Source organism: Balaenoptera physalus (genome assembly GCF_965194825.1).
Source record: "Balaenoptera physalus genome assembly, chromosome: 14".
NCBI lineage: Eukaryota > Metazoa > Chordata > Mammalia > Artiodactyla > Balaenopteridae > Balaenoptera > Balaenoptera physalus.
In genome coordinates, this window is record NC_138893.1 from 874,148 (window position 1) to 898,875 (window position 24,728).

At 35.4% G+C, this 24,728-nt stretch overlaps 1 protein-coding gene across 11 annotated transcripts in view; it reads left to right on the forward strand.

Moving 5' to 3' along the window:
* Nucleotides 1-24,728, forward strand: part of JMJD1C (jumonji domain containing 1C) — a 315,132-nt gene that overhangs the window by 273,321 nt on the left and 17,083 nt on the right. For 8 of the 11 annotated variants that reach the window (XM_082425493.1, XM_082425496.1, XM_082425492.1 and 5 more), the window contains 13 exons: nt 134-277; nt 375-561; nt 677-2,361; nt 4,643-4,815; nt 5,081-7,290; nt 12,242-12,443; nt 15,597-15,811; nt 16,728-16,880; nt 19,170-19,259; nt 20,197-20,324; nt 20,514-20,727; nt 21,239-21,453; nt 22,165-22,443. In XM_082425493.1, the coding sequence (XP_082281619.1) occupies nt 134-277; nt 375-561; nt 677-2,361; nt 4,643-4,815; nt 5,081-7,290; nt 12,242-12,443; nt 15,597-15,811; nt 16,728-16,880; nt 19,170-19,259; nt 20,197-20,324; nt 20,514-20,727; nt 21,239-21,453; nt 22,165-22,443 (5,895 nt within the window). The remainder of the gene's footprint in view (nt 1-133; nt 278-374; nt 562-676; nt 2,362-4,642; nt 4,816-5,080; nt 7,291-12,241; nt 12,444-15,596; nt 15,812-16,727; nt 16,881-19,169; nt 19,260-20,196; nt 20,325-20,513; nt 20,728-21,238; nt 21,454-22,164; nt 22,444-24,728) is intronic. The other 3 variants (XM_082425489.1, XM_082425491.1, XM_082425488.1) reach the window with 3 other exon arrangements.

Genomic DNA, 24,728 nt, shown 5'->3' on the forward strand with positions numbered 1-24,728 from the left:
TTGATTTATTGTAAATCTGACAGTATCTCAGACTGATTTCTAACATCTCTACTCAGTAAAGAAATTGTACCTAATATCACATTGGCTAGCTGATTGGATTTAATTTTTGTTCTTGTTTTGTGTCATGGATTAGGTACTAGAACCACAGAATGTCGATCCTTCTATGGTTCAAATGACCTTTCTAGATGATGTTGTTCACTCTTTGTTAAAAGGTGAAAATATTGGCATTACATCACGGCGAAGGTCTCGTGCCAGTCAAAATAGCAACACTGTTCACGTATGTATGTTGTTAGTGATGGATTATGGTAAAATATTTTCCCTTAAATTACTTAGGATCAGATAGTGAACAATCATTGTTAACTGGTTATTTTTAGGGTCATTATACACGTGCCCAAGCAAATAGTCCCAGACCAGCAATGAACTCCCAAGCTGCTGTACCAAAACAGAATTCACACCAGCAACAAAGAAATATTCGTCCAAATAAGAGGAAGGGCTCAGATAGCAGTATACCAGATGAAGAGAAGATGAAGGAGGAAAAATATGATTATATAGCACGAGGAGGTAGGACCCACCTTTTTTAAAGGGCATGAGAACATATAAAACAAAAACACATTTAAAATATACTTATTTAATATTAATTTGAAAGATAAAACTGTTCTTTTTTTAAATCTTATAGAAAATCCTAAAGGTAAAAACAAACAGGTGGTGAACAAAAGAAGGAAACCTGAGGAGGATGAAAAGAAACTAAATATGAAAAGACTACGAACCGACAATGTTTCAGACTTTTCTGAGAGCAGTGACTCAGAAAATTCAAATAAGAGAATAATAAATAATTCCTCAGAGCAGAAGCCAGAGAATGAGTTGAAAAATAAAAACACTTCAAAGATAAATGGAGAAGAAGGAAAATCCCAGAATAATGAGAAGGCAGGAGAAGAGACACTAATAGATAGCCAGCCTCCCTGGGATCAAATACAGGAAGATAAAAAACATGAAGAAACAGAGAAACAGAAGCCTGTTGACTCTCAGCTTCAAGAAAAAATGATTATCCGTTCATCAGAACAGGCCACACTTTCTGATCATAATTCTAACGATTTACTTCTTCAGGAACGCAATATGGAGAAAACACATACGGTGGAATTATTACCAAAGGAGAAGCTTGTATCCAGACCACCCACACCAAAATGTGTTATTGATATTACGAATGACACTATTACGGAAAAGGTGGCTCAGGAAAACTCAAGTACCTTTGGCCTTCAGACACTTCAGAAAATGGACCCTGACATTAGTGATTCAAAACATTCAGTCACAAATACAAAATACTTGGAAACAGCAAACCAAGATTCTGACCAGAGCTGGGTCAGTGATGTAGTTAAAGTAGATTTAACCCAATCAAACGTTAGGAATGCTTCTTCAGGAAATGAAAACCTGAATATGGAAAAAGAGAAAAATCAGTATGTCTCTTACATATCTTCTCTAAGTGCAGTTTCTGTCACAGAAGATAAGCTGCATAAACGAAGTCCACCCCCAGAAACTATAAAATCTAAACTTAATACTTCAGTAGATGCTCACAAGACAAAATCCAATCCCTCACCTGAAGTTGTTAAACCTAAAATTAACCATTCCCCGGATTCTGTAAAGTCTAAGCCCACTTTTGCAAACAGCCAAACTGCTGGTGAAAGAAGACTGGCAAGTAAGATAGAACATGAGTTATCAAGATGCAGCTTTCATCCGGTTCCTACTAGAGGCAGTACATTAGAAACTACAAAAAGCCCTCTTATCATTGATAAAAATGAGCATTTCACAGTTTACAGAGATCCTGCACTTGTCGGGTCAGATACAGGAGCTAATCACATTTCACCTTTCTTAAGCCAGCATCCTTTTCCTCTTCATTCTTCATCCCATAGAACGTGTTTAAATCCAGGTACCCATCACCCTGCCTTAAGTCCTGCACCCCACTTACTGGCTGGATCATCCAGTCAAACTCCATTACCTACCATTAACACTCATCCTCTGACTAGTGGTCCACACCATTCTGTTCATCACCCTCATTTACTTCCTGCTGTGTTACCTGGAGTGCCTACTGCCTCCTTACTCGGTGGCCACCCACGACTGGAGACTGCTCATGCCAGCAGCTTGAGCCACTTAGCACTAGCACACCAGCAACAGCAACAGTTGTTACAGCACCAGTCACCTCATCTTCTTGGACAAGCCCACCCATCTGCTTCATATAATCAGCTTGGACTTTATCCAATTATTTGGCAATATCCAAATGGAACACATGCATACTCAGGACTTGGTCTGCCTTCTTCTAAGTGGGTTCACCCAGAAAATGCAGTTAATGCTGAATCTTCGTTAAGGAGGGTAAGTTAAGCTGTGGTTTACCTCATGTCATATATTTATTAACATATGTACAAGTGTTGATTAATTAATTAATTAATATCCCATTAATTTTTTAGATTTCTTATTATAAAATATGCTAGAATTTTTGAAACAGTTATTTTTCTAATTATGATGAAACTTCTGATGCTTAGTAACTTTGGAACTGTAAAGCTAAAATCTCAGAAAAGCCTATTTATTTTTTTAAAAAGCCAATTTAAAGAAGTAAACCTCTTAAGTTGTTTCTAATATACTTAGTCTTCATAACTAATTATGGTATATATCCATAATTATTTTGCTCAGGTAAATTCCTAGAAGTGAAACTTCTGGATATAAAATTTATGTAAAATTGTAAGGCTCTTGATATGTATAATCAAGTTATTCTTAAAAGACAAATTGTTATATTTCCCAGTTAGATACATTATATTGATGTATACTACAAGCTATGACTCTCTAAGCCCCTAGTTCTCTTAAGGGTGCCGAGGCTGGAGAATCCTGATATTGGGAGTGAAGTTGGGGCTGAGCGTCTCTCTGCTTGACAAAGTATTGCTGAAGGTGGGGGACAGGGCTCTTTCTTATTCCTTCATGCGCTGTGTGGTTTTTCCAGCCAGATTAATTTCCATGCTAAGAAATGGTTGTTGAGGGCATTACCAGCCCCATTCTGAAAACTGGGGGCTTGGGTGTCACTGTTAAACTCTAGGAGGCAACTTAATCCTTGGCGTGGACCAGGATGCTTTTCAGGTATTCCCCAGAATCTTTCAAAACACATTTTATTTATTTATTTTTATTGTGGTAAAAGCTACAACGTTAAATTTATTTAACCATTCTAAAGTGTACAGTTTAGTAGTGTGAAGTATATTCACATTGTTGTGCAACAGATATCTAGAACTCTTTCATCTTGCAAAAAACTGAAACTCTGCCCATGAAACACTAATTCCCCTTCCCCCTAAGTTCTTGGCGCCCACCTTTCTACTTTCTGTCTCTATGATTGTCTGCTTTAGATACTTCATTTGAGTGGACTCATACGATATTTCATGTAGCATAATGTCCTCAGAGTTCATCCATGTTGTAGCATGTAACAGGATTTTCTTCTTTTTTAAGCTGAGTAATATTCTGTTATATGTATATAGGTATATACAGGTACCCTTGTAATCTATATAACTTCAGATTTCTGGATCTTATAGAATTGAGACCTTATTTTAAACATATATTTGAATGATCCTAAGTACATGTATATATATATATTTTTTTCTTGTGTGAGGTTTATGTATATTTTTAATCTAAGAAATTTTATAGCAGCATATCTTTGGTGTGATATCATACTGCTTTCACATTATCATTTTGAGATGTAAAATGTATGCCCTTTGGTAAAACCAAAGGATTGTATTTTCCCAATATCTGATTCAACACAGTATAACTCAACAAAGCATTTTCTGGAAGAATTTCAGTGAGTCATAGTATAGAAACAGTCCTTAAGCATGTAACTAGATAGTTTAAGTGTCAACATAGAGATCAATGTCACCAGATATTCACTATGAGAAAGGCAGCATGTTGATGTTAAAAAAATTAATTATGTTGTACCTCCACACCTCCAAGTTTAATGGTCCAACAGCATCTATAGCTTATAGTGAAATGGAGTACAAATGGGTCTTGAAAATGTAATTTTCTGCCAAATCTAAATAAATTATGACATTGGAAAAATTATTTTTGACAAGAAAAATTGGCAAATAAACTTGACGAAATCTGGTGAAATGTATTTTAGCAACATGTTTTCTGTTTTTTTCTATTAGCAGCATATAGTCTTTTGGTGTTAGAATCTTAGGAAATATTAAAAGCTAGGTTCTCTGTACGTCATTTGTAAGTTAAAGGCAATGATTTCAAGATCTGCAATCAGTAAATAAATTTCTGGAAATAACTTTTTTTTTTGGCCACACCACACAGCATGCAGGATATTAGTTCCCCAACCAGGGATGAAACCCATGCCCCCTGCAGTGGAAGTGCAGAGTCCTAACCACTGGACTGCCAGGGAATTCCCTGGAAATTACTATTTTAATGCTGATTGATTTTTTTCATCATATGGAAAAATCCATATAACTACGTTAGTTACTTATTTGTCTGGATATTTCTCATAAAATACTTAATAAATATACTGCTATATTAGTATGTCACATACTTCATAAATATACTACTATTAAAGTCCTGCTCTGATACTGTGTTTAGCTTTTTCTAGTAACTGAAGGATGATTTTTAAAAATTGTTTTGATAGAATTCTCCCAGTCCTTGGTTACATCAGCCGACCCCTGTGACCTCAGCAGATGGTATTGGATTACTTAGTCACATTCCTGTCAGACCTTCTAGCGCAGAGCCTCATCGGCCTCTTAAAATTACAGCACATTCCAGTCCACCACTGACAAAATGTTTAGTAGATCATCATAAAGAGTAAGTTCACCAATGCTTAAAACTTGTGTTACAGTTTTTCTTAATTCAGTTGATAAATAGATAATTTTAGCAAATGTCTTAAAACTAGGCTGCATAATAATAAGTACTATTCTTCTGTTTTTATATTCCTTTAATTTTCGTAATAATATTATAGCACATGCAAAGTCGTGTTTCACTTTTATGATAGAATAGTAACGCATAGAAGCTATATTTGTATTATACAAGAAAAAGTGTTTACAGAAACCCTCGTGTATTTTCTTTGCAGAGAATTGGAGAGGAAAGCTTTTATTGAACCATTGCGTTCTGTTGCATCCACATCAGCCAAAAATGACCTGGATCTAAATAGGTCACAGACGGGAAAAGATGGTCACTTGCATAGGCATTTTGTGGATCCTGTATTGAATCAATTACAGAGACCACCCCAGGAGACTGGAGAGAGATTAAACAAATATAAGGAGGAACACCGTCGAATTCTTCAAGAAAGTATTGATGTTGCTCCCTTTACAACTAAAATCAAGGGCCTTGAGGGTGACAGAGAGAATTATTCCAGAGTAGCACCATCATCTTCTAGCCCTAAAAGCCATGTCATCAAACAAGACAAAGATGTAGAATGTTCAGTATCAGATCTTTATAAGATGAAGCATTCAGTGCCTCAGAGTTTGCCTCAAAGTAACTATTTCACTACATTGTCTAATAGTGTGGTCAATGAACCACCAAGGTCATACCCATCCAAAGAGGTTTCAAATATTTACACTGAAAAACAGAGTAATACCCTTGGAGCAGCAGCAGCTAACCCTCAGACTCTGACTTCGTTTATATCATCTCTTTCAAAGCCTCCACCTTTGATTAAACACCAACCGGAAAGTGAAGGTTTAGTAGGCAAGGTACCAGAACATCTTCCCCATCAAATTGCTTCTCACTCAGTAACAACTTTCAGAAATGATTGTAGGAGTCCTACTCATTTGACAGTTTCTTCTACAAATACACTCCGGAGTATGCCTGCTTTACATAGAGCGCCCGTATTTCACCCACCAATCCATCATAGCCTGGAGAGAAAGGAAAGCAGCTATAGTAGCCTTTCCCCTCCAACATTAACTCCAGTGATGCCCGTAAATGCTGGTGGGAAGGTTCAAGAATCACAAAAGCCTCCAACTCTGATTCCTGAGCCTAAAGACACTCAGGCAAATTTTAAGAGTTCTTCTGAACAGAGTTTGACAGAAATGTGGAAATCTAATAATAACCTCAGCAAAGAGAAAGCTGAATGGCATGTGGAGAAAAGCAGCGGAAAGTCACAGGCTGCTATGGCATCTGTCATTGTACGTCCACCTTCTAGTACAAAACTTGATAGCATGCCAGCAATGCAGTTAGCTTCCAAAGATCGAGTTAGTGAAAGATCTTCAATTGGGGCAAATCAAACAGATTGCCTCAAATCAGCAGAAGCTGGAGAGAGTGGAAGAATCATTCTGCCAAGTGTGAATTCAGACAGTGCTCACATAAAATCCGAAAAAAACTTTCAGGCTGTCTCACAGGGCAGTGTTCCCAGTTCAGTCATGTCTGCTGTAAATACAATGTGTAATACCAAAACGGATATATTCACATCTGCTGCCACTACCACCAGTGTTTCCAGCTGGGGTGGTTCAGAAATAATTTACTCTTTATCAAATACCATTTTGGCCTCTAAATCTTTAGAATGTACCTCTTCGAAAAGTGTTAGTCATTCAGTGGCTCAAACACAAGAATGCAGGGTCAGCACGACAGCTCCAGTTACACCAGCCAGTAGTAAGACAGGAAGTGCTGTTCAATCCAGCTCTGGGTTCTCAGGCACAACTGATTTTATCCATTTAAAAAAGCACAAGGCAGCACTGGCTGCAGCTCAGTATAAAAGTAGTAATGTCAGTGAGACTGAGCCTAATGCTGTGAAAAATCAGACATCTTCAGCCTCCCCTCTCTTGGATAGCACTGTAGTCTGTAGTACAATTAACAAAGCAAACTCTGTAGGAAATGGGCAAGCATCCCAGACAAGTCAACCAAACTACCATACTAAACTGAAAAAGGCCTGGCTTACAAGACATTCAGAAGAAGATAAAAATACTAATAAAATGGAAAATTCAGGGAATTCTGTATCAGAAATTATTAAGCCATGTTCTGTCAATTTAATAGCCTCTACATCGAATGATCTACAAAATAGTGTAGATAGTAAGATCATAGTTGATAAATTTGTAAAAGATGATAAAGTCAATAGGAGAAAAGCCAAACGAACTTATGAATCTGGCTCTGAAAGTGGAGATTCAGACGAAAGTGAAAGCAAATCAGAGCAAAGGACTAAAAGGCAACCTAAGCCAACTTACAAAAAGAAGCAAAATGATCTTCAGAAGAGAAAAGGTGAAATAGAAGAAGATTTAAAACCCAATGGGGTTCTCAGCAGGAGTGCCAAAGAAAAAAGTAAATTGAAGTTGCAGAGCAACAATAATAGTGGTAAGTAAATTAATTACTCTTTTATCTCAAGTAAAATGGGCTGTAAGTTCTTGCAATAATGGTGGTGTTCTCTAAAAATTAGAGAGCTTAAAGGCATCTTTGACTTCATTTGTATGCCCTGGTGTAATGTATGTGCTCATTGACTTCATTTCTACATTCTTCATTTCTACAAGTACCCTGTAAGAGGAAATGAGAGAAGACCTATCAATATTTCTCCATTTTCAAGAGACTTGTAGAAATATGTTTTTACATAGCACTCAGGTTGGCAAAAACCCAGTGTGTAATTTAGTAGTTATTCAGAATTTTGACCATTTCTAAAAATTGTCAAAGGGCAGTTACAGCTATACACTAAAAGTGGATTTCTAATACAGGCATACCTTGTTTTATTGTGCTTTCCAGATATTGTCTTTTTTTTTTTTTTTTTTTTAAACAAATTGAAGGTTTGCAGCACCCCTGTGTCAGGAAAGTCTGTTGGCACCATTTTTCCAACAGCATTTGCTCACTTCATGTCTCTGTCATATTTTGGTAATTCAGACTTTTCCATCGTTACTGTATAATATTTGTTTCAGTGATCTGTAATCAGTGGCCTTTGATGTTACTATTGAAAAAAGATTACAGCTCACTGAAGGCTGAGATGTTGGTTAGCCTTTTTCAGCAATAAACTATTTTTAAATTAAGGTACATGCATAGTTTTTTAGACATAATGCTGTTGCACACTTAATAGACTGCATTATAGTGTAAACCTAACTTTTATGTGCACTGGGAAACAAGAAAATTTGTGTACTTTATGGTGGTGGTCTGAAACTGAACCCACACTATCTCCAAGGTATGCCTGTATTAGGTATTTACCTATAACAAGATAATAGTTGAAAAAGAATTCCTAGTCACAAAAACTTCCTTTAAGTCCCACTTTTAGAAGAGAACTACTTCAAAGTAGTGTGGATGTAGCCCATATCTCACCCTTTGTCATCTGGAGAAAAATTGAAAACTTTAAAAAAAAAAGAAAGAAAGAAAAGAAAACAATGAAATTACCTTCTATTTAACTAATAATGCTACTCATTCAAGCAGTCCTTAACAATGGGTAAAAGTTAAATGAAAACGGGATTGGTGGTTTTGTTTGTTCATTTCTATATTCAAGAAGAACTTCCATAGTAAGTAAGTTTCAAAACTGATAATATTTATATTTCATTTGTGGCTACGACAGGGCAGAATAAGTGATACTTGCTAGTAATATTCACTATAAAGTATTTCTGTATGTTTTTACTCTAGAAGTAGTTTTTCTCAGTTTGCTTATTTTTTTTTAGGTATGTTGCACAAGGCAGAAAGCAGTTAATAGTTTCACTATATCCATGTATTCATCCACATACAATATATGAAATATCTGTGACAATGTGGACATTCAAGAAGTACTGTAACAAGCATTTGGATGCTTGAAGGCTCTTATTTGGGCCTTTTTACTGAATGAGGTTTTTCCCACATGCCTGTGTGGAAACCAGAGGCAAAGTGAAGGAGAGAAAAACAGGAGGATGGAATCGTAGAAAAGGACAGAAAGTGAAAGAACAAAGGAAAACAAGCTCAACTAGAGACAGGCTGACAGACTGAAATGCAAACATAGTAAGAAGAAAGAAAGAGAGGGAGATTGACAACGAAGGATACAGGATGCGTGCCATTTATTTGAGTGTTGGATTGCATACTGTGTTGTCATGTGTTCTGCTTACTTCCCCAGTGAATTCAAGAAGCTTAGTGTGGTCAATAATTGTTTCTCTTTTGTTTCACAAAACATTTGGTGTCGAGTATTCAAATACTGGAGTTAAACTTACAGAAAACAGAAATAGGACTCTTCCAGCTTTTAACACTTAGAATATTCTTGAGAACTTAAATTTATAAAATTAACTCTTAGTGAAGTACATATTCTGTTTTCGTTTTGAGACTGTGTGTGTACATGTTCCCAAGTAAGTTTTAAGACAAAGGCTGGAATCAGCACTTCCCCCTCCAAGTTGTAATGCTTAGTCAAATCTCCCCTACATAGTAAATAACATTTAGCATCAGACAGGCTATTTTAAGTCCCATTTATTCCCAAGTCCAAAGTAATATTAAGTGACTATTAAATGCCATCTATTAATTATGGGCAGAGTTGACTTGCTTTTGTTCTGGGCTATCTAGAAAAGTTCTCTAAATTGGGAGTTCATAAATTCTAAACCTGAGTGGATTATCTCCCTCATGGATTAAATATTATCTTTATCCTTTTAATGTTCATTGGGGTTGTCATCAGTCATAGTCAATCGAAAAGAGTTAAGTCTGCACTTAAACAATGTAATATTATTGCATAGACTATTATACATGTATAATTATTACACAAATATGCATATCATAGTTTTTAGTACATTCTAAAGCCAGGTACAATAGAATTTGCTTTATCTGCTGTTTTAGAAAATCTTCATATCTGTTGCCTTTTGTTACCGATAATTAAAAGTTGGATGCTTTTCCGCGACTAATTTTTTACATCATTTTATGTACTGAAATTTCCCATCAGATTTAAATGTAAGTCCTGTGACACACAAAATGAGTGGTTTAACTGTTAGCAGAGTTCATTTCTATATCTCAAAAAATATTTTTAAGGTGAAGGCATATCAGAGATTAAAAGTTAGCATGTATTTTTCTCTTATTTTCTTCCTCAGTTTTCTGTTGCTAGAGCAGCTGTTTTGAGGATTTACTGATAGAGAACTAAGGTTGAAAATGTTCTTCTGGTATAAAGGAAGAAGAAATATCCATTGAGTTAGGTATTTTTTGTTGATTAAGTGTCTAAATCTCAAACTTTTAGATTTTAGATGTTACCAATAAATTATATATATAGAATTGAAAAATGGAGTTTTATTTTATTTATTGTACAAATAATATTACAGTAAAATTCATAAAAGGAGTTAGGCATAGTCATGTTTGGCCTAGTCTAGAAGCAAAAAATATAATATGAAAAACAGTCTACATGACCTGGACCTTCGTATCTTTATAATTTATTCATTCATTTAAAAAAAAGGTCTAAGTGTCCATTTCATGTCACAGAACTGAGAGTTGCTTTGAAATGCCTGGTTCTTTCTTTATAATACTATTTAAATTTTTCACAGTAGTATGGTTATCCATACTCTTTGAACTGTTCCATTGTCTGGAATGCAAAAGCATATTGGTTAATGGTCGTTTTCTAGTCTAAATAGAAAGATTTCATTTAGTTTATTCTAGTGTAATAAATAAAAAAGTAAATAAATGATTGGAAGTAATATAACAAATCAAGATTTATCAGCAGTGTACTACTGTTGTTCATTCTGACTTCAAGAAGCTCTGAATTTTTTATACAGTCCATAGGAGAAATCTGTCTTATACACAATGGGGGAAATAACAAACGTTTTACACAAGCCTTCTGGAAACATTTTTATTCCGTAAGTGGTATGTGTGCCCACATACGTGTATCTCTAGTGGATTAAGCCAAATGGCTCCTTGCCCTAAATTAGAGACAGAAGAGGGGAGAACATGTAATTGTAAAAGGACCAGGCAGCAGTCGTAGAAGTGCTTATTATTAACTGGAGCCTATTTCAAATGGGCCACCCTGGAATTTAAACACAGCACTTCCTATGTTAAGATGTATGTGATCTTGCTGTAATTGTACTATGTATGCTAACAACAGGTAAGTTGATAGAGCTCAGAACAAGAGTTCTGCTGTATCTTCTGCAAGAATTATATAATCTCAGGAGAACACTTGAACTGCCTCTGATCCGCAAAATGGGCAGGATTAGTAAACAAAAGGGTAGGAAATACAATTTATTCATTCAACATGATAGAAATAACAAACTGTGTAAATCTCAGGTCTGGCATATAGCTATATAAATATGGGCAGTATAAGTATGCTGATAGGTGTCAACAAACACTTGCTTGTCCCAACGTGCTTTTAAGTGAATATATTTTTTAAAATTGAATAGGCTACATTTAAATACAATATAATGTTTTGAGTTCTTGCTGCTCCATAGATGACTGATTACTTGAGCTCGTGTTATTACAACAGTTAAGTTCAAGTCAATGAACGTGAAGGAGCAATGATGCAGAGTATAGTAAATAAATTAATTTTTTTCCTGCAAGTATTAAATTGTACAGTGCGTTAGAGTTTTGTTTTTCTTTAGACTTCTCTGATGCCTTTTTTCTTTATACCATGAATAAAGACAGGCAGATTAATATTGGCTTTTTTCTTTTACATCCTTCAAACCCTTTGACTTTTTCTAAAAGATACTGCTTCTATCAAATATTGATACCAGATGGAGGGCATTATAATAAGGGAGAGATATTAGGAGAAAAATCTTAGCCCCTCTTCCCACAAATATAGTGTGATAAAATTGAAATTTGTCTTGATCCACATTTACCTTTGGAGAATCAGATTAAGTATTTCAAAACACTATAAATATATTGAAACTAGCCTGTAGTTTCTAGAAGTATTAACTTTTGGTCTTTAGGTCCTTCCTGTGCATCTTAAAAGAGCCTCCTCCTACATATAACAAATTTCTGTGTAGAAGAGCTGCATTTTTATCTATAGATTTACATAGAAAATGAATGATTATCATGTTTGCTACTATACAAATATGAATATTGAGTATGTGAAGATTTCAGTCAGCTGGAAAATTTACTTACGTCTGCATTTCCATTATACTGACATTAAGAGTTCATTTGGTTAGTAGAATAGTAAATAGAAATGCTGCTATGGACTTTTTAGTTATTAATGAGTACCTTGAACTATAATCTCTTTTCTACAATCTTAATAATATATGATCACAGTTGTATAATTGACTTGAACTTTTTTTTTTTTGCCTTTATTCTCAGTGATCTTTAATTGATTTGAATATTATCTCAAGGAGTTTACCTTTCTAAAAAGTTATTTTTTATTATTGCTAATAGTTTCCTACTGCTTTTACAGCTGGCATCCCTCGTTCAGTATTAAAAGACTGGCGTAAAGTCAAGAAGCTGAAGCAAACTGGGGAATCCTTTTTACAGGATGACTCCTGCTGTGAGATAGGGCCTAATTTGCAAAAGTGCCGAGAATGTAGACTTATTCGGAGTAAGAAGGGAGAAGAACCAACTCACTCACCAGTGTTTTGTAGATTTTACTACTTTAGACGGTAAGTTGAAAATAGGTAATTGGGGGAAAATATGGTAATAGGATATTGGAAATTGTACTGTCGTTCTGAGGGTTTTTTGGAGGTGGGAATGAGGCTTTGAGCCTCTGTGTTTCTGAAGCATTATAAAAAGACACTAAACTTTTTGTGTGCCAAATTTAACAATAGTTAACCGTTAGACTAAATTCGTATTCACACTGCTACTTGTTTTCATATGACCTTTCTCTTCTGAGAGATTTATTATTCCTTAATGAGAAAATGTTAGTATTTTTTCTAAATTATAGGAAACAGCAGTTTAAGTATTTTTTAAATTTATATAAAACAAAACAATGTCACATTTATATCTGTGCATTAGCCACAATAAAAGTCTATAAATCTAGGTAAACAATCTAGGCATTAAACTAAAGTCAGTATGTTACATTACAGATACCCATACTTTGGGTTTTGTTTTGTTTTGTTTTTATTTATTTATTTTTGGCTACGTTGGGTCTTTGTTGCTGCGTGCTGGCCTTCTCTAGTTGTGGTGAGCAGGGGTTACTCTTCATTGCAGTGTGTGGGCTTCTCATTGCGGTGGCTTCTCTTGTTGCGGAGCACGAGCTCTAGGCGTGTGGGCTTAAGTAGTTGTGGCTCACGGGCTCTAGAGCACAGGCTCAGTAGTTGTGGCGCACGGGCTTAGTTGCTCCGCAGCATGTGGGATCTTCCTGGACCAGGGTTCGAACCCGTGTCCCCTGCATTGGCAGGTGGATTCTTAACCACTGCGCCACCAGGGAAGCCCATTTTGGGTTTTTTTAAATTTTGTTTTTATTTTAATTTTTATTGGAGTATAGATACCCATACTTTTGTTTTGTTAAACATTTGTAGCCTTAAAAATATGAGTTATAAAATGACAAGAAGGATTTGTTAGTAGTACGTCACATTTCACAGGTTTTGTGGTAAATATAAAAACAACTTAGTAGTTGTTATGGGCTTCTCTGGTGGCACAGTGGTTAAGAATCCACCTGCCAATGCAGGGGACACGGGTTCGAGCCCTTGTCCGGGAAGATCCCACATGCCGGGGAGCAACTAAGCCCATGCACCACAACTACTGAGCCTGCGCTCTACAGGCCACGAGCCACAACTACTGAGCCTGTGCACCTAGAGCCCGTGCTCCACAGCAAGAGAAGCCACCGCAATGAGAAGCCCGCGCAGCACAACGAAGAGAAGCCCCCGCTCACCACAACTAGAGAAAGCCCATGCGCAGCAACGAAGGCCCAACACAGCCAAAAATAAATAAATAAAATAAATAATTTTTTAAAAAAGTTGTTATTAATTTATATACTACTGTAATATTAATATTACTAAATAATACTTTAATACTAAAAATTTATAGACTTATAAGAGTTTAAAGAATAGCTGGGTAACCCAGCCAGTAGAAACTAGTTAATTTCTCAGATTCTAGAATCAGTCATTCCTGGATTTCGGTTCCAGCTCTGTCCTTAGTTGCTGTGTGACTTTATTAACTGTAGTAGCACTACAGCTAAGCCTGTCTCATCTGCATAATATGAATAATAGTGTTACCTACCTCAGAGATTTCATGACGATGAAATGAGAATAAAGTACGCAGAGTTCTTAGCATAGTACCAAGCATGTATGGAATGCATCTATGATGTTGCCTGCAATTATTTTCCTAATCATCATCATCTTCTTCCTAAGAAGTTACGAGGCACTTTGCTGTGGCAAATAAATGTACTATGCTGGTGGCCCAGTAGAGACCCCAAAAATATGTATTGGCAGAAACAGAACATTTCTTCTTTACTTCATGGTTTTTCTAGCCAACAATCCCCAAAGGACAGACAACTTCAAAGAACAGTTATAGAAGGTAGTCCACATGGAAGTACAGAAAAAGTGGAAAAGGAATCAGAAGGAAAGTAGGTTTGAAGAGATAGGAAAACCTTTGGAAAAGTTTTAAGGAAGGAAAGGTAGACATAACACAAAGCTGAAATAAGATGATGGGTTGTCATGAAAGGAGAAAGTGTTTTTTTTTTAAGAAAAAGAGGGAAAGGTAATAAAGGTATAGGAAGAAGTGGTAAAAGGAATGTTGTTGGTATTGTCCATTTGAAAACTACAGACTGATTTGTAATGTACTTCTCATATCCCCTCTTTGAGAGTAAAGAGAGTAAGTTCAAAGACAGTTGAGAAATAACCGTCAGCCTGTAGGAGAATGGCAATTTTGCCTTCCATTTACCTTAAACTTCTCTGAATTGAGTGGTTACATAAATTGGACATCAGAAGCTAAGAGAAGGAAGTAAGCACAGTAATTGAGTTCCTAATATACTATTAAGAATTTCAATCTTGTTCCTCCAAATCATGTTAATGAAGTGTCATTTTAATTAGTGAAGAAAATGGGTTTTTAAAATTTTTTTATTTATTTTTGGCTGCATTGGGTCTTCGTTGCTACGCGCAGGCTTTCTCTAGTTGCGGCGAGCGGGGGCTACTGTTGGTTGCGGTGCGCGGGCTTCTCATTGCAGTGGCTTCTCTTGTCACGGAGCATAGGCTCTAGGCGCGCAGGCTTCAGTAGTTGTGGCACACGGGGTTCATTGCTCCGCGGCATGTGGGATCTTCCTGGACCAGGGCTTGAACCAGTGTCTCCTGCATTGGCGTGCAGATTCTTAACCACTGTGCCACCAGGGAAGCCCAAGAAAATGTATTTTTTAATTTAGCTTTTTCTTTTTTTTAATCTCAGTGAGTCTTAAGGTGATTTACGGTATTTTCAACTTTAGAGGGTGCTGACTTAGATTATGTATAAAATAACTGCATTGCTCAAGGCAGCATTCGGCCAACATTTTAACTCTTTTCCTCATGAAACACTTGGACAGTTTTCATTTGACTGGAGTTAAATAGTTAAGTATAAGTGATAGGTAAAATCTTATTTCTTGAAAGAACCTAAAATTGGTGCCCCTGCATTGCCATTTGTGTAGCACTATGGGAGTCAAAGGTTGGTTAAATTTTATTAATAAAGTTTGTATGTATAAAGAACCACTCTATTTTCATGTTTTTTAATTGTAAATTTATATATTTATAATGTAATATAAAAATATAAATTAATTATACATTTACAACTTTTAAAACCTGGACTTCTGTCTTGTTATCTAATGCTTTTATGTTTTAATGTTTCAGATTGTCTTTTAGTAAAAATGGAGTGGTTAGAATAGATGGCTTCTCTTCTCCTGACCAATATGATGATGAAGCTATGAGTCTATGGACACATGAAAATTATGAAGATGATGAAGTAGACATAGAAACTTCAAAATACATCTTGGATATAATAGGTGATAAGTTCTGTCAGTTAGTAACATCTGAAAAAACAGCTTTGTCCTGGGTGAAAAAGGATGGTAAGGAAGTTAAATACTTAGACCATGCAACTATACACATTTTGTTTTAAGAATTTCTCTTTGGAATATGTTTTATCTGTGGGAGACGTCCTTAATCTTACCTAGGCTTGTTTACTTTTAATTTTGATAATGACACTATTATGTGCAAATGTACCTATATGTAATTAAGGTAACATATTTTCCAACTGAGGTTGAATTGAATGGATTAGCAATTTGTGAAATTACAATAGCATTTTGGTATTTCTGCCATTATGACATAACTGAGCACGATTATTGGGAATTGGGAAACTTCAGCATTTGCCATATAAAGACATAATCCATCCCAATTATTTAAGCTTTTTATCTCATGTGATTCATCAGTCTTTGGAGTTAGATAGACTTACATTTGTATCTCAACTTTATTCCTTGTTTAACTGTATGAAATGGGAATGATAACTACATCATAGGTTTGTTTTTAAAGTAGTTATGTTATATTTACTAAGTAAAGCACCTAACATACTAGGTGCTCAAAATGTTAGCTTCTTTTCCTTCCCATCCCTTAAGTCAGTAGTTCGTCCTCCAGGGGACATTTTGCAATGACTCAAGACATTTTTGGTTGCATAACTGAAAGGTGTTGGGGGTACAGAGAATTAGCATCTATAGGTGGAACCCCAGATGCCACTGCGCAGGGTAGCCGCCCACAAAAGAGAATTATTCATCCAAATATCAAGGGCGCCAGGATTGAGAACCCCTCCATTAGATGTAAGTCTTCTGAAGAGAATTACTAGTTACATCAAGAAATCTGCTATTGATTGTTAATTAATAAATCCTTCAAAGTTTTTGGTTCGCCTTTAAATTTTTGTTTTTGTGCATATCAGTGAAAATTGTATGGAAAAGAGCATGTTTGCCTTTAAATTTTTATTTCCCTGTATTTCAGCCAAAATTGCCTGGAAAAGAGCAGTGAGAGGAGTCCGGGAGATGTGTGATGCATGTGAAGCAACATTGTTTAACATTCATTGGGTTTGTCAAAAATGTGGATTTGTGGTCTGCTTAGATTGTTACAAGGCAAAGGAAAGGAAAAGTTCTAGAGGTTAGTTATAACTTCATATAAATTGAAATTTTTTTTTAGGACCACTCATCTAGAAAATTTGAAGAATTAGATGAGTTTTTTCCCTACCTTCCTTAATTATGAATATATTACATTAAGGAAGTTTTATGAAGCTTATGTTTAAAAAAGGAGGAGTTAACCACAGTTTATTAAAATAGCCAGATTTTCTACAATAAAACTGCATCTATATCTTTTTAGCCTGATTAGTAGATCCACTCTCTCATTTCAATCAGATTAATGCAGCCCAAATTTAGGTTAGGCTTTGCTGCTTTCAGATTCCACTGTGTCACAGCCTGAAGTGTCTTACAGAACCTGTTAATTATACAGTCAAGCACATAAGTCACAATTGCATACTTACTAGGGTGAATTGATTTTTCTAAAAATTGGTCCATAAAGTTTAAATCCAAATGTTCAAGAATATGCTACCACTAGCACCATTTATCCCCTAGTTAGAAAATGAAGAAGTCTTTATTATATATGAAAACAGCCTTTGAAATGATTAATTCTAATTTCTAGAGAAGTAAAATGGCACAAAACAGTGTTCTGCATGTTAATACATTTGGAAGATAATAGTTTAAAAAGAAAGTAACTAATTGTACCTTTTGTCATGGTACAAGTGTTTTAGAGAAAGTTCATCCAAGGCAGTTAAGGAAGTAGCTACTTAAATACTGGTAACCGGAAGGTTTTGGGGGTAAAGTCTTAATGAGAGGATTCAAACTGTGGAAGTATTAGAAGTAAAATCATGTTTAGTGATAGACTATTTATTCAGTATCTAAAAACAGTGAATGTCATTTTCATTCCAGGCAGCTCTTTTTCAAAGTAGTATGTCAGATAGATGAACCATGATTTAGCCATCAGTATCTTTTCCACTGATAGGATTACTAAAACCTGGCCCTTTCTAACGCTTTTTCTTATACACCCAGCGTTTACCAAAGAGACTTGAGCAAGTGGGAGAGCATCTACAGCTAGTTGTTTCTGTGATATGCAAAAGATACATGAGTAAAATGTAAAACCATAATAAGGAATGCATTTTTAGGCAGTTAAATATCTTCAAAACCCTAAAAATCTATTTGGATATTTTTGGTTGATAGAAGAACTAGCTGCAGTGTTATAAAACTTCATACATTTTTACTGGTTCCATGTTACTTTCATTTTCCCTTTGCCAAATTAAAAAGAAATTAATTTTAATGTATTATATTTTGTTATATTGTATGCATATATAAGCATGACTTCTTTTTTAAACAAGAATAGGGTATGCATAATAAAACCTAATAGTTGTGTTGCTGTCGGTTATCATAGTACTATTAATTTTTAAAGTATAGTCTGTCAGTCACCATATTAAGTATAACCTATATGCCTTGAGTTGTATTTTGTGTTTTATATATATATATATATATATATATTCTTATTTCACTGATAAATATTGTAATAAGCTCACATTGACGTAAGTTATAGCTTTATATAGTGGTAACTAAACCTAGTGTTTAAAATATAACTAGTTGGAGAACATTTACGAGTTACTATGTAGGTTTTGTAGGGAAAGTCAGAGAGCTTTCAAAGAAGACCAGTTTTAGGCTAGATTTGAATTTTATTTCCTCTGAAACTTTTCATGAAATAGTTCTAGATTTTTTTATGCTGAATTTAATGAGCTTTTTGATACTTACTGAAGCTCTTACAGCCACGTCATAGATAATTAGTTATCTATATCATTAAATTTATAGAAGATGTCCTTGAGATGAAGGTATTGAATATTTTTCCTTTGTATGATATGCCTCATGCTATGCCTTAATACATTGACTTTTCCAGGTATGGAGCCTTATTGCAGTAATACCAATTAAATACTGTCTTATCAAGTTGAGGCTTTTCACATGTCTTGTGACAGTTCGTGTCTTTGACCCATTAGACAAAAATGAGTTGGCAGTAGCCTCAAACTTATGAGTCTAATGTGCTAAGATCAGGAAAAAGCCCTGTTTGGTACAAATAGCTAAGAGTAAAAAATTAGCTACAGGGAAGATTGAGGTGACTAATACATTAATGAGACTAAAGAATGGTCATTTTAGAAAAGGCTAGTAACATTGTATCTGTTTTGTATCATGTTTTTATAAAATTCTCAGAATAGTGGAACTGTTTTTTTTTTTTTTTTAAGAAGCAAACATATGAAGCCTACCATTGACATTTTACATAATTGCTAAACTCTTTATATGTAAGCCATCAATTTTATAATTCTAAAACCATGACTAATATAAAAGTACGTATGTTACTATCTTACAGATAAAGAACTGTATGCTTGGATGAAGTGTGTGAAGGGACAGCCTCATGATCACAAACATTTAATGCCAACTCAAATTATACCTGGGTCTGGTAAGTATAAATATACATTTTTTTTTGGCTGCGTTGGGTCTTCGTTGCTGTGCGCCGGCTTTCTCTAGTTGTGGCGAGTGGGGGCTACTCTTTGTTGCGGTGCACAGGCTTCTCATTCCGGTGGCTTCTCTTGTTGTGCAGCACGGGCTCTAGGCGCACAGGCCTCAGTACTTGTGGCCCTTGGGCTCAGTGGTTGTGGCTCACGGGCTCTAGAATGCAGGCTCAGTAGTTGTGGCGCTCGGGCTTGGTTGTTCTGCGACATGTGGGCTCTTCCCGGGCCAGAGCTCAAACCCGTGTCCCCTGCACTGGCGGGCGGATTCTTAACCACTGTAACAGGTCTTTGTTGTTCCAGATTACTTAGAAGTATGTCATAGTAGTAGAAAGAAGTGGTAAGGTTTATGTAATCTTGAATTGTTCTTGCTCTGTTCTTAGAATCCTCTGTGTAATAAAGTTAGCAGGATAAGCCCAGACCCAGTGATGAAGAAAGCCTAAGAGGAACCATTTTAGAAGGGGAAAACTGGGAATTCTCTGGCAGTCCAGTGGTTAGGGCTCCACGCTTCCACTGCAGGGGGCACAGGTTTGATCCCTAGTCGGGGAACTAAGATCCCACAAGCCACACCACGCAGCCAGAAAAAGGGGGTTCACGGGGCGGGGAGACCAGAGTGTAATGAAAAGTCATATTAGATGTATTTATTACAGGTTATTCTACTTTTTTTTTTGTTTTTTTGAGCATAATGATTTTTGATTATAGAGGTAAAAGAAGAGAATAGAGGACATGAATTTGGTTGAATGATCAAACCTGAAATAGATAGAAGGGATGAAGGAAAAAATGGAAGAAAAGTTGAAAAGGCACAGAAAACCTCCACAAGAAAAACAAAAAATTATTATAATCTTAACAACTAGTGATGATCTTTTTATTAACCATTATATTTTGTAGTTTTGACAGATCTTCTAGATGCGATGCACACTCTTAGAGAAAAATATGGTATTAAATCCCATTGTCATTGTACTAACAAACAGAATATACAAGTTGGAAATTTTTCTGCTATGAATGGTGTGTCTCAAGTGAGTAAAAATCTCTATTCAAATAAAATTCATGGTTAAATTAATCAGCTTTGATATTTGAAATCCAGTTTAGGACTTGTGTTTTATAAATTACGTTTCCTGTGTTACTGTATAAATGTAACCTCTATTTTTAACTCTGAATAATTGAAGAAATAGTATTTTAAAAATTCAACTGTTCTACCTTTGTAGGTTTTACAGAATGTTCTTAATCACAGTAATAAAATTTCTCTGTGCATGCCTGAGTCTCAGCAGCAAAATACCCCTCAGAAGCCAGAGAGTAATGGCAACAGCAGCCCAGAGAGTGATGTAAGCACAGACAGCAAGTTAACTCCTCCAGAATCCCAGTCACCACTGCACTGGTTAGCAGATCTTGCAGAGCAAAAGGCCAGAGAGGAAAAAAAAGGTAAACCTAATTTATTATCTAATAGAGAATTGTAATCGACAGTGTAGTATTATACATTAACGTACTACTGTTCACTTAGAACAATTTACTTTTGTCTTTTGCTCTCATTGTGGCTTAGGTTTTAACATTTGTCTTTTCTTACTAGGAACTCGACTTCCTGTGATCTTATCAAAGTTAGTTACAGAATCATCTGTAGATGAGCATATCAATAAAGCCACCAGGGCGATAGATTTGTAACTTACCTACACCTTCTCCCGGTCTTAGCTATAGCATTTTTCCTTTGTGACAGGTACAAACTCACCTACATGTCTAAAACACTGAGGAAGGCCTTTTCATATTCAAACTATTTGACTCCTGAAGGATCTAACCCATCCTCTGGTGTGTGTTCAGGTGAATAAATGACTAGTGCTACAGTTTTCATCTCTCACTATAAAATGTAGGATGCCAGCTTTGTCTGTACTTTAGCAGCATGTTTAATTTTATTTGAATTTTGTAAAATGTTTTATTTCAGAAAACAAAGAATTTGCCCTTGAAAAGCAAATTAAAGAAGAGAGAGAACAAGACAACCCTGATTCTCCCAATAGCAGAACATCACCTCCTGTGTCCCAGAATAATGAACAAGGCTCAACATTACGAGATTTGCTGACCACAACAGCTGGCAAGCTACGTGTGGGTTCTACAGATGCTGGCATTGCCTTTGCACCAGTTTATTCAATGGGAACCCCTGTGAGTGAGATGCCAGATTTTTGGATTTCATATGGGCCTTAAATTTAGATTTGGGGTCTTGGCTGTGAACTACACAATAAATAGATGCACATGAAATCAAATATACCAAATTACTAAGCATGTTCCCATTTGCATTATAATTCTCATAACTTAAAAGCCAGAGATTTTGTTCTTTTCCCAGGCGGGAGGGGCATTTTGATTCCAAAAGAGCCCTAACAAACTCCTTCAGAATTTGAAAACCATGTATCTATTTGGGGGAGGGGAGGGGGGGCAGGGAATGACATGGATGTGAATGTTTTGTTACTTAAAATATTTAGACATCAATTTTTGCTTTAATTATTCACCAAAATATTAAAAAAAAAATAAAAACAGAAAAATTGCATAGGTAGACACAAATTTTTAGTGGCTTTTAAAAGTATTTGGGAGAGTCTACCTATTTGTTCCCTCTGCCCCAATCCTAAAACAATATAAAAGGCAGGAAGACCACACTTCTAGTTTCTGCAGATCCAGCGGTTTCTCGCATGGAGAGCACCCAACTCCTGCTCCCCACTGTCAGGAACAGTGCAGGGGCTAGAGATCCATACCCACGACATGATTCTTGAAGCCAGATATCTTGTTTGTGTTGCTTGCTTGCGATGCAATAGTAAACAAAAGCAAAAGCTTCCAAATGTAATCATTTCCCCTGAAAATATAATTTTTTTTCCTTATTAGAGTGGTAAAAGTGGAAGGACTATGCCAAACATTCTTGATGACATAATTGCTTCGGTTGTTGAAAACAAAATTCCACCAAATAAAGCCTCTAAGATAAATGTTAAACCAGAGCTCAAAGAAGAACCTAAAGAAAACAGAAAACCTGCCGTGGATGAAAACAATAAATCGTACAGTGATATACCACATTCTTGGATCTGTGAGAAGCATATTCTGTGGCTTAAGGATTATAAAAATATTAATAATTGGAAGCTTTTCAAAGAGTGTTGGAAACATGGACAAGTGAGTATTTTAAGCTGATTTAGTATGCTCTGAGTGGAACTAAAGCTGGTTGAATAGGAAAAATGGTTTTCTCCTTAGGATTAGAAAGAAAGGGGAAAGATAATACTTGACACATTTGGGTTGGAAGATATCAAAAACACCAAAAAAGTTACCAGAATGATTGTTTCTGAATTCTTATTTTTTGGCCAGATTTATATGAATTAACAGGGAAGCATTGATTATTTGATGTTATAATTTCAATTTGTTAGCAGACTTTTAATAAAGCCATATATTCACAAAGTTTGGTATCGCCTTCCTTTTTTTACATTTGTATTTTAGTTCAGTTAACAGATTCATTTCTGCTATCACAGTGTTAATAGTAAAAGCAGTTTTCTTGAACTGATGAGAAGTGTAGATGTTTTTGCCTTTAATATTTACCTGTAGAACATGTATTTATGTTAGTTCATCAAATCTTGAATGACAAACTCCATTATTTAATTTGGCTCAAATAAAAATGATTTTCTGTTTGACCAGAGTTTTGATATAATAATGTTTGATACACATTTCAGATGGTAATTTACTACATTAGTGCACAAATTAGGATTTTGCATGACTTAGTATTATTATCTTCAGTTTTTTTCTTGCATTCTGGAAAACATCATTGCTATTTTACTTCATTTTTTTCATTTAACAGAGAGTTATTGACCACCTAATAAAATCGTCTTTGTGCTGGCCATTAAGGATATAAAAATGAGTACATCATGTAAAAATGAGTAAGAACCATTTTAGTACAATGGCTCTTAATCTTTTTAGGTCTCTAATCCTTTGTAAAATCCAATGACAGCTTGGTTCCTCACCCTAGAAAAAATACACACCCATGCATTGCACATACACGGTATTTAGCATATATTTTTTTGGTTGGCTCTCCCTTGAAGCCCTGATGCCATTGCTGTGTCACAATTTAGATGACTTAAATTTGTGTAGGCTTAAACAGTCTCATAAATAAATACTTTTATAAATACGTTACATGTTCTCAGAACTTTGTTTAAGGTACTGTGGAAACCTAAAAGAGTGAATGAATAAGCTAGAGGACTAATTCAGAAGGGCTAGTATGAATTGATGTCTTAGGGGTTAAGTGAAGGTTTTATAGATGGACAAGAGGTTGGAAATAAAAAGGATCGGGTGTTTGCGGAACTGTTCAGTAGCTTTGTTTACCTGGCGTTAATAAGAGTTCTGTGGGGTAATGATGGGGAAATGAGGTGGTTACAGTTATGATTATGAGGGGCCTTTATATCTTGCTAAAGAGTTTGAACTTGATCCTGTAGATGACAGTTTTAATTGAAGAATCAAAGTACTCAGATTGACTTTTTAAATTGAAGTATAGTTGATGTACAATATTATGTAAGTTACAGGTGTACAATATAGTGATCCACATTTTTTAAAGGTTATACCCTATTTATAGTTATTATAAAATATTGGCTGTATTCCCTGTGTTGTACAGATCGACATTTTAAAATAACTGACAGCAGAGCAGATTGGAAGTTGAATTGGAGGGGAATAAGACCAGAGGCAAGGAGTCAAATTAGGAAGGCTTTCAGTATTTCAGGAAGATGATAATGACGATAGTAGCCTAAGAATTCTGCTTTAGAATATTCTAATTTATTAATTAACGTGCCTCTATAATTTTTTTTTTAATTTTACTTTTCCCAAGCTGCTGGTTACCAAAATAAGGAGTGGCACAGGGCTGGATGGGAGTATTACTGGATAGGCATAATAAGGGTTAGGAGTTAATATGTGAATTGTCAGCAATAGTTAATTATCTAATAGCTGAACCTGTTTTAATAGTTGGATATATTATTAGCCCATTGAAAGGAAGTTTAATGTTGCAGTTACCCAAGTGGTTAACCAAACTTCTTAGGGTGGTTTTTGCTGTTGTTTTTTTCTTTTCTTTTGAGATACCTTTTTGTGATAACACCCCTAGCTTGAGGTTATTCTGCACTTATCGTTCCTCAAGTTTGATTATCTTGTGAGTTTTAAGAGTACTTAAAAATAACTTTTACAAGAGAGACTCTTACGTCACAACTTCCTGTGTTCTCTTTTACTTTTCATTTATAATAAAGGAATTTAAAAAAAAAAGAAACCTAAGAATAATGCATCAGATTGCCTTTAGAGGTCTTTTTTTCCATCGGCATTGGAGTTTTAAAACCACCAATCTTCAATTGTTGGTTTTTGGGTTAGAGAGCCTTGAGGAAATTTGAATTCATGTGATTTCAAAGGAGAGATTCACTTTCAGGGAATTGGTCATT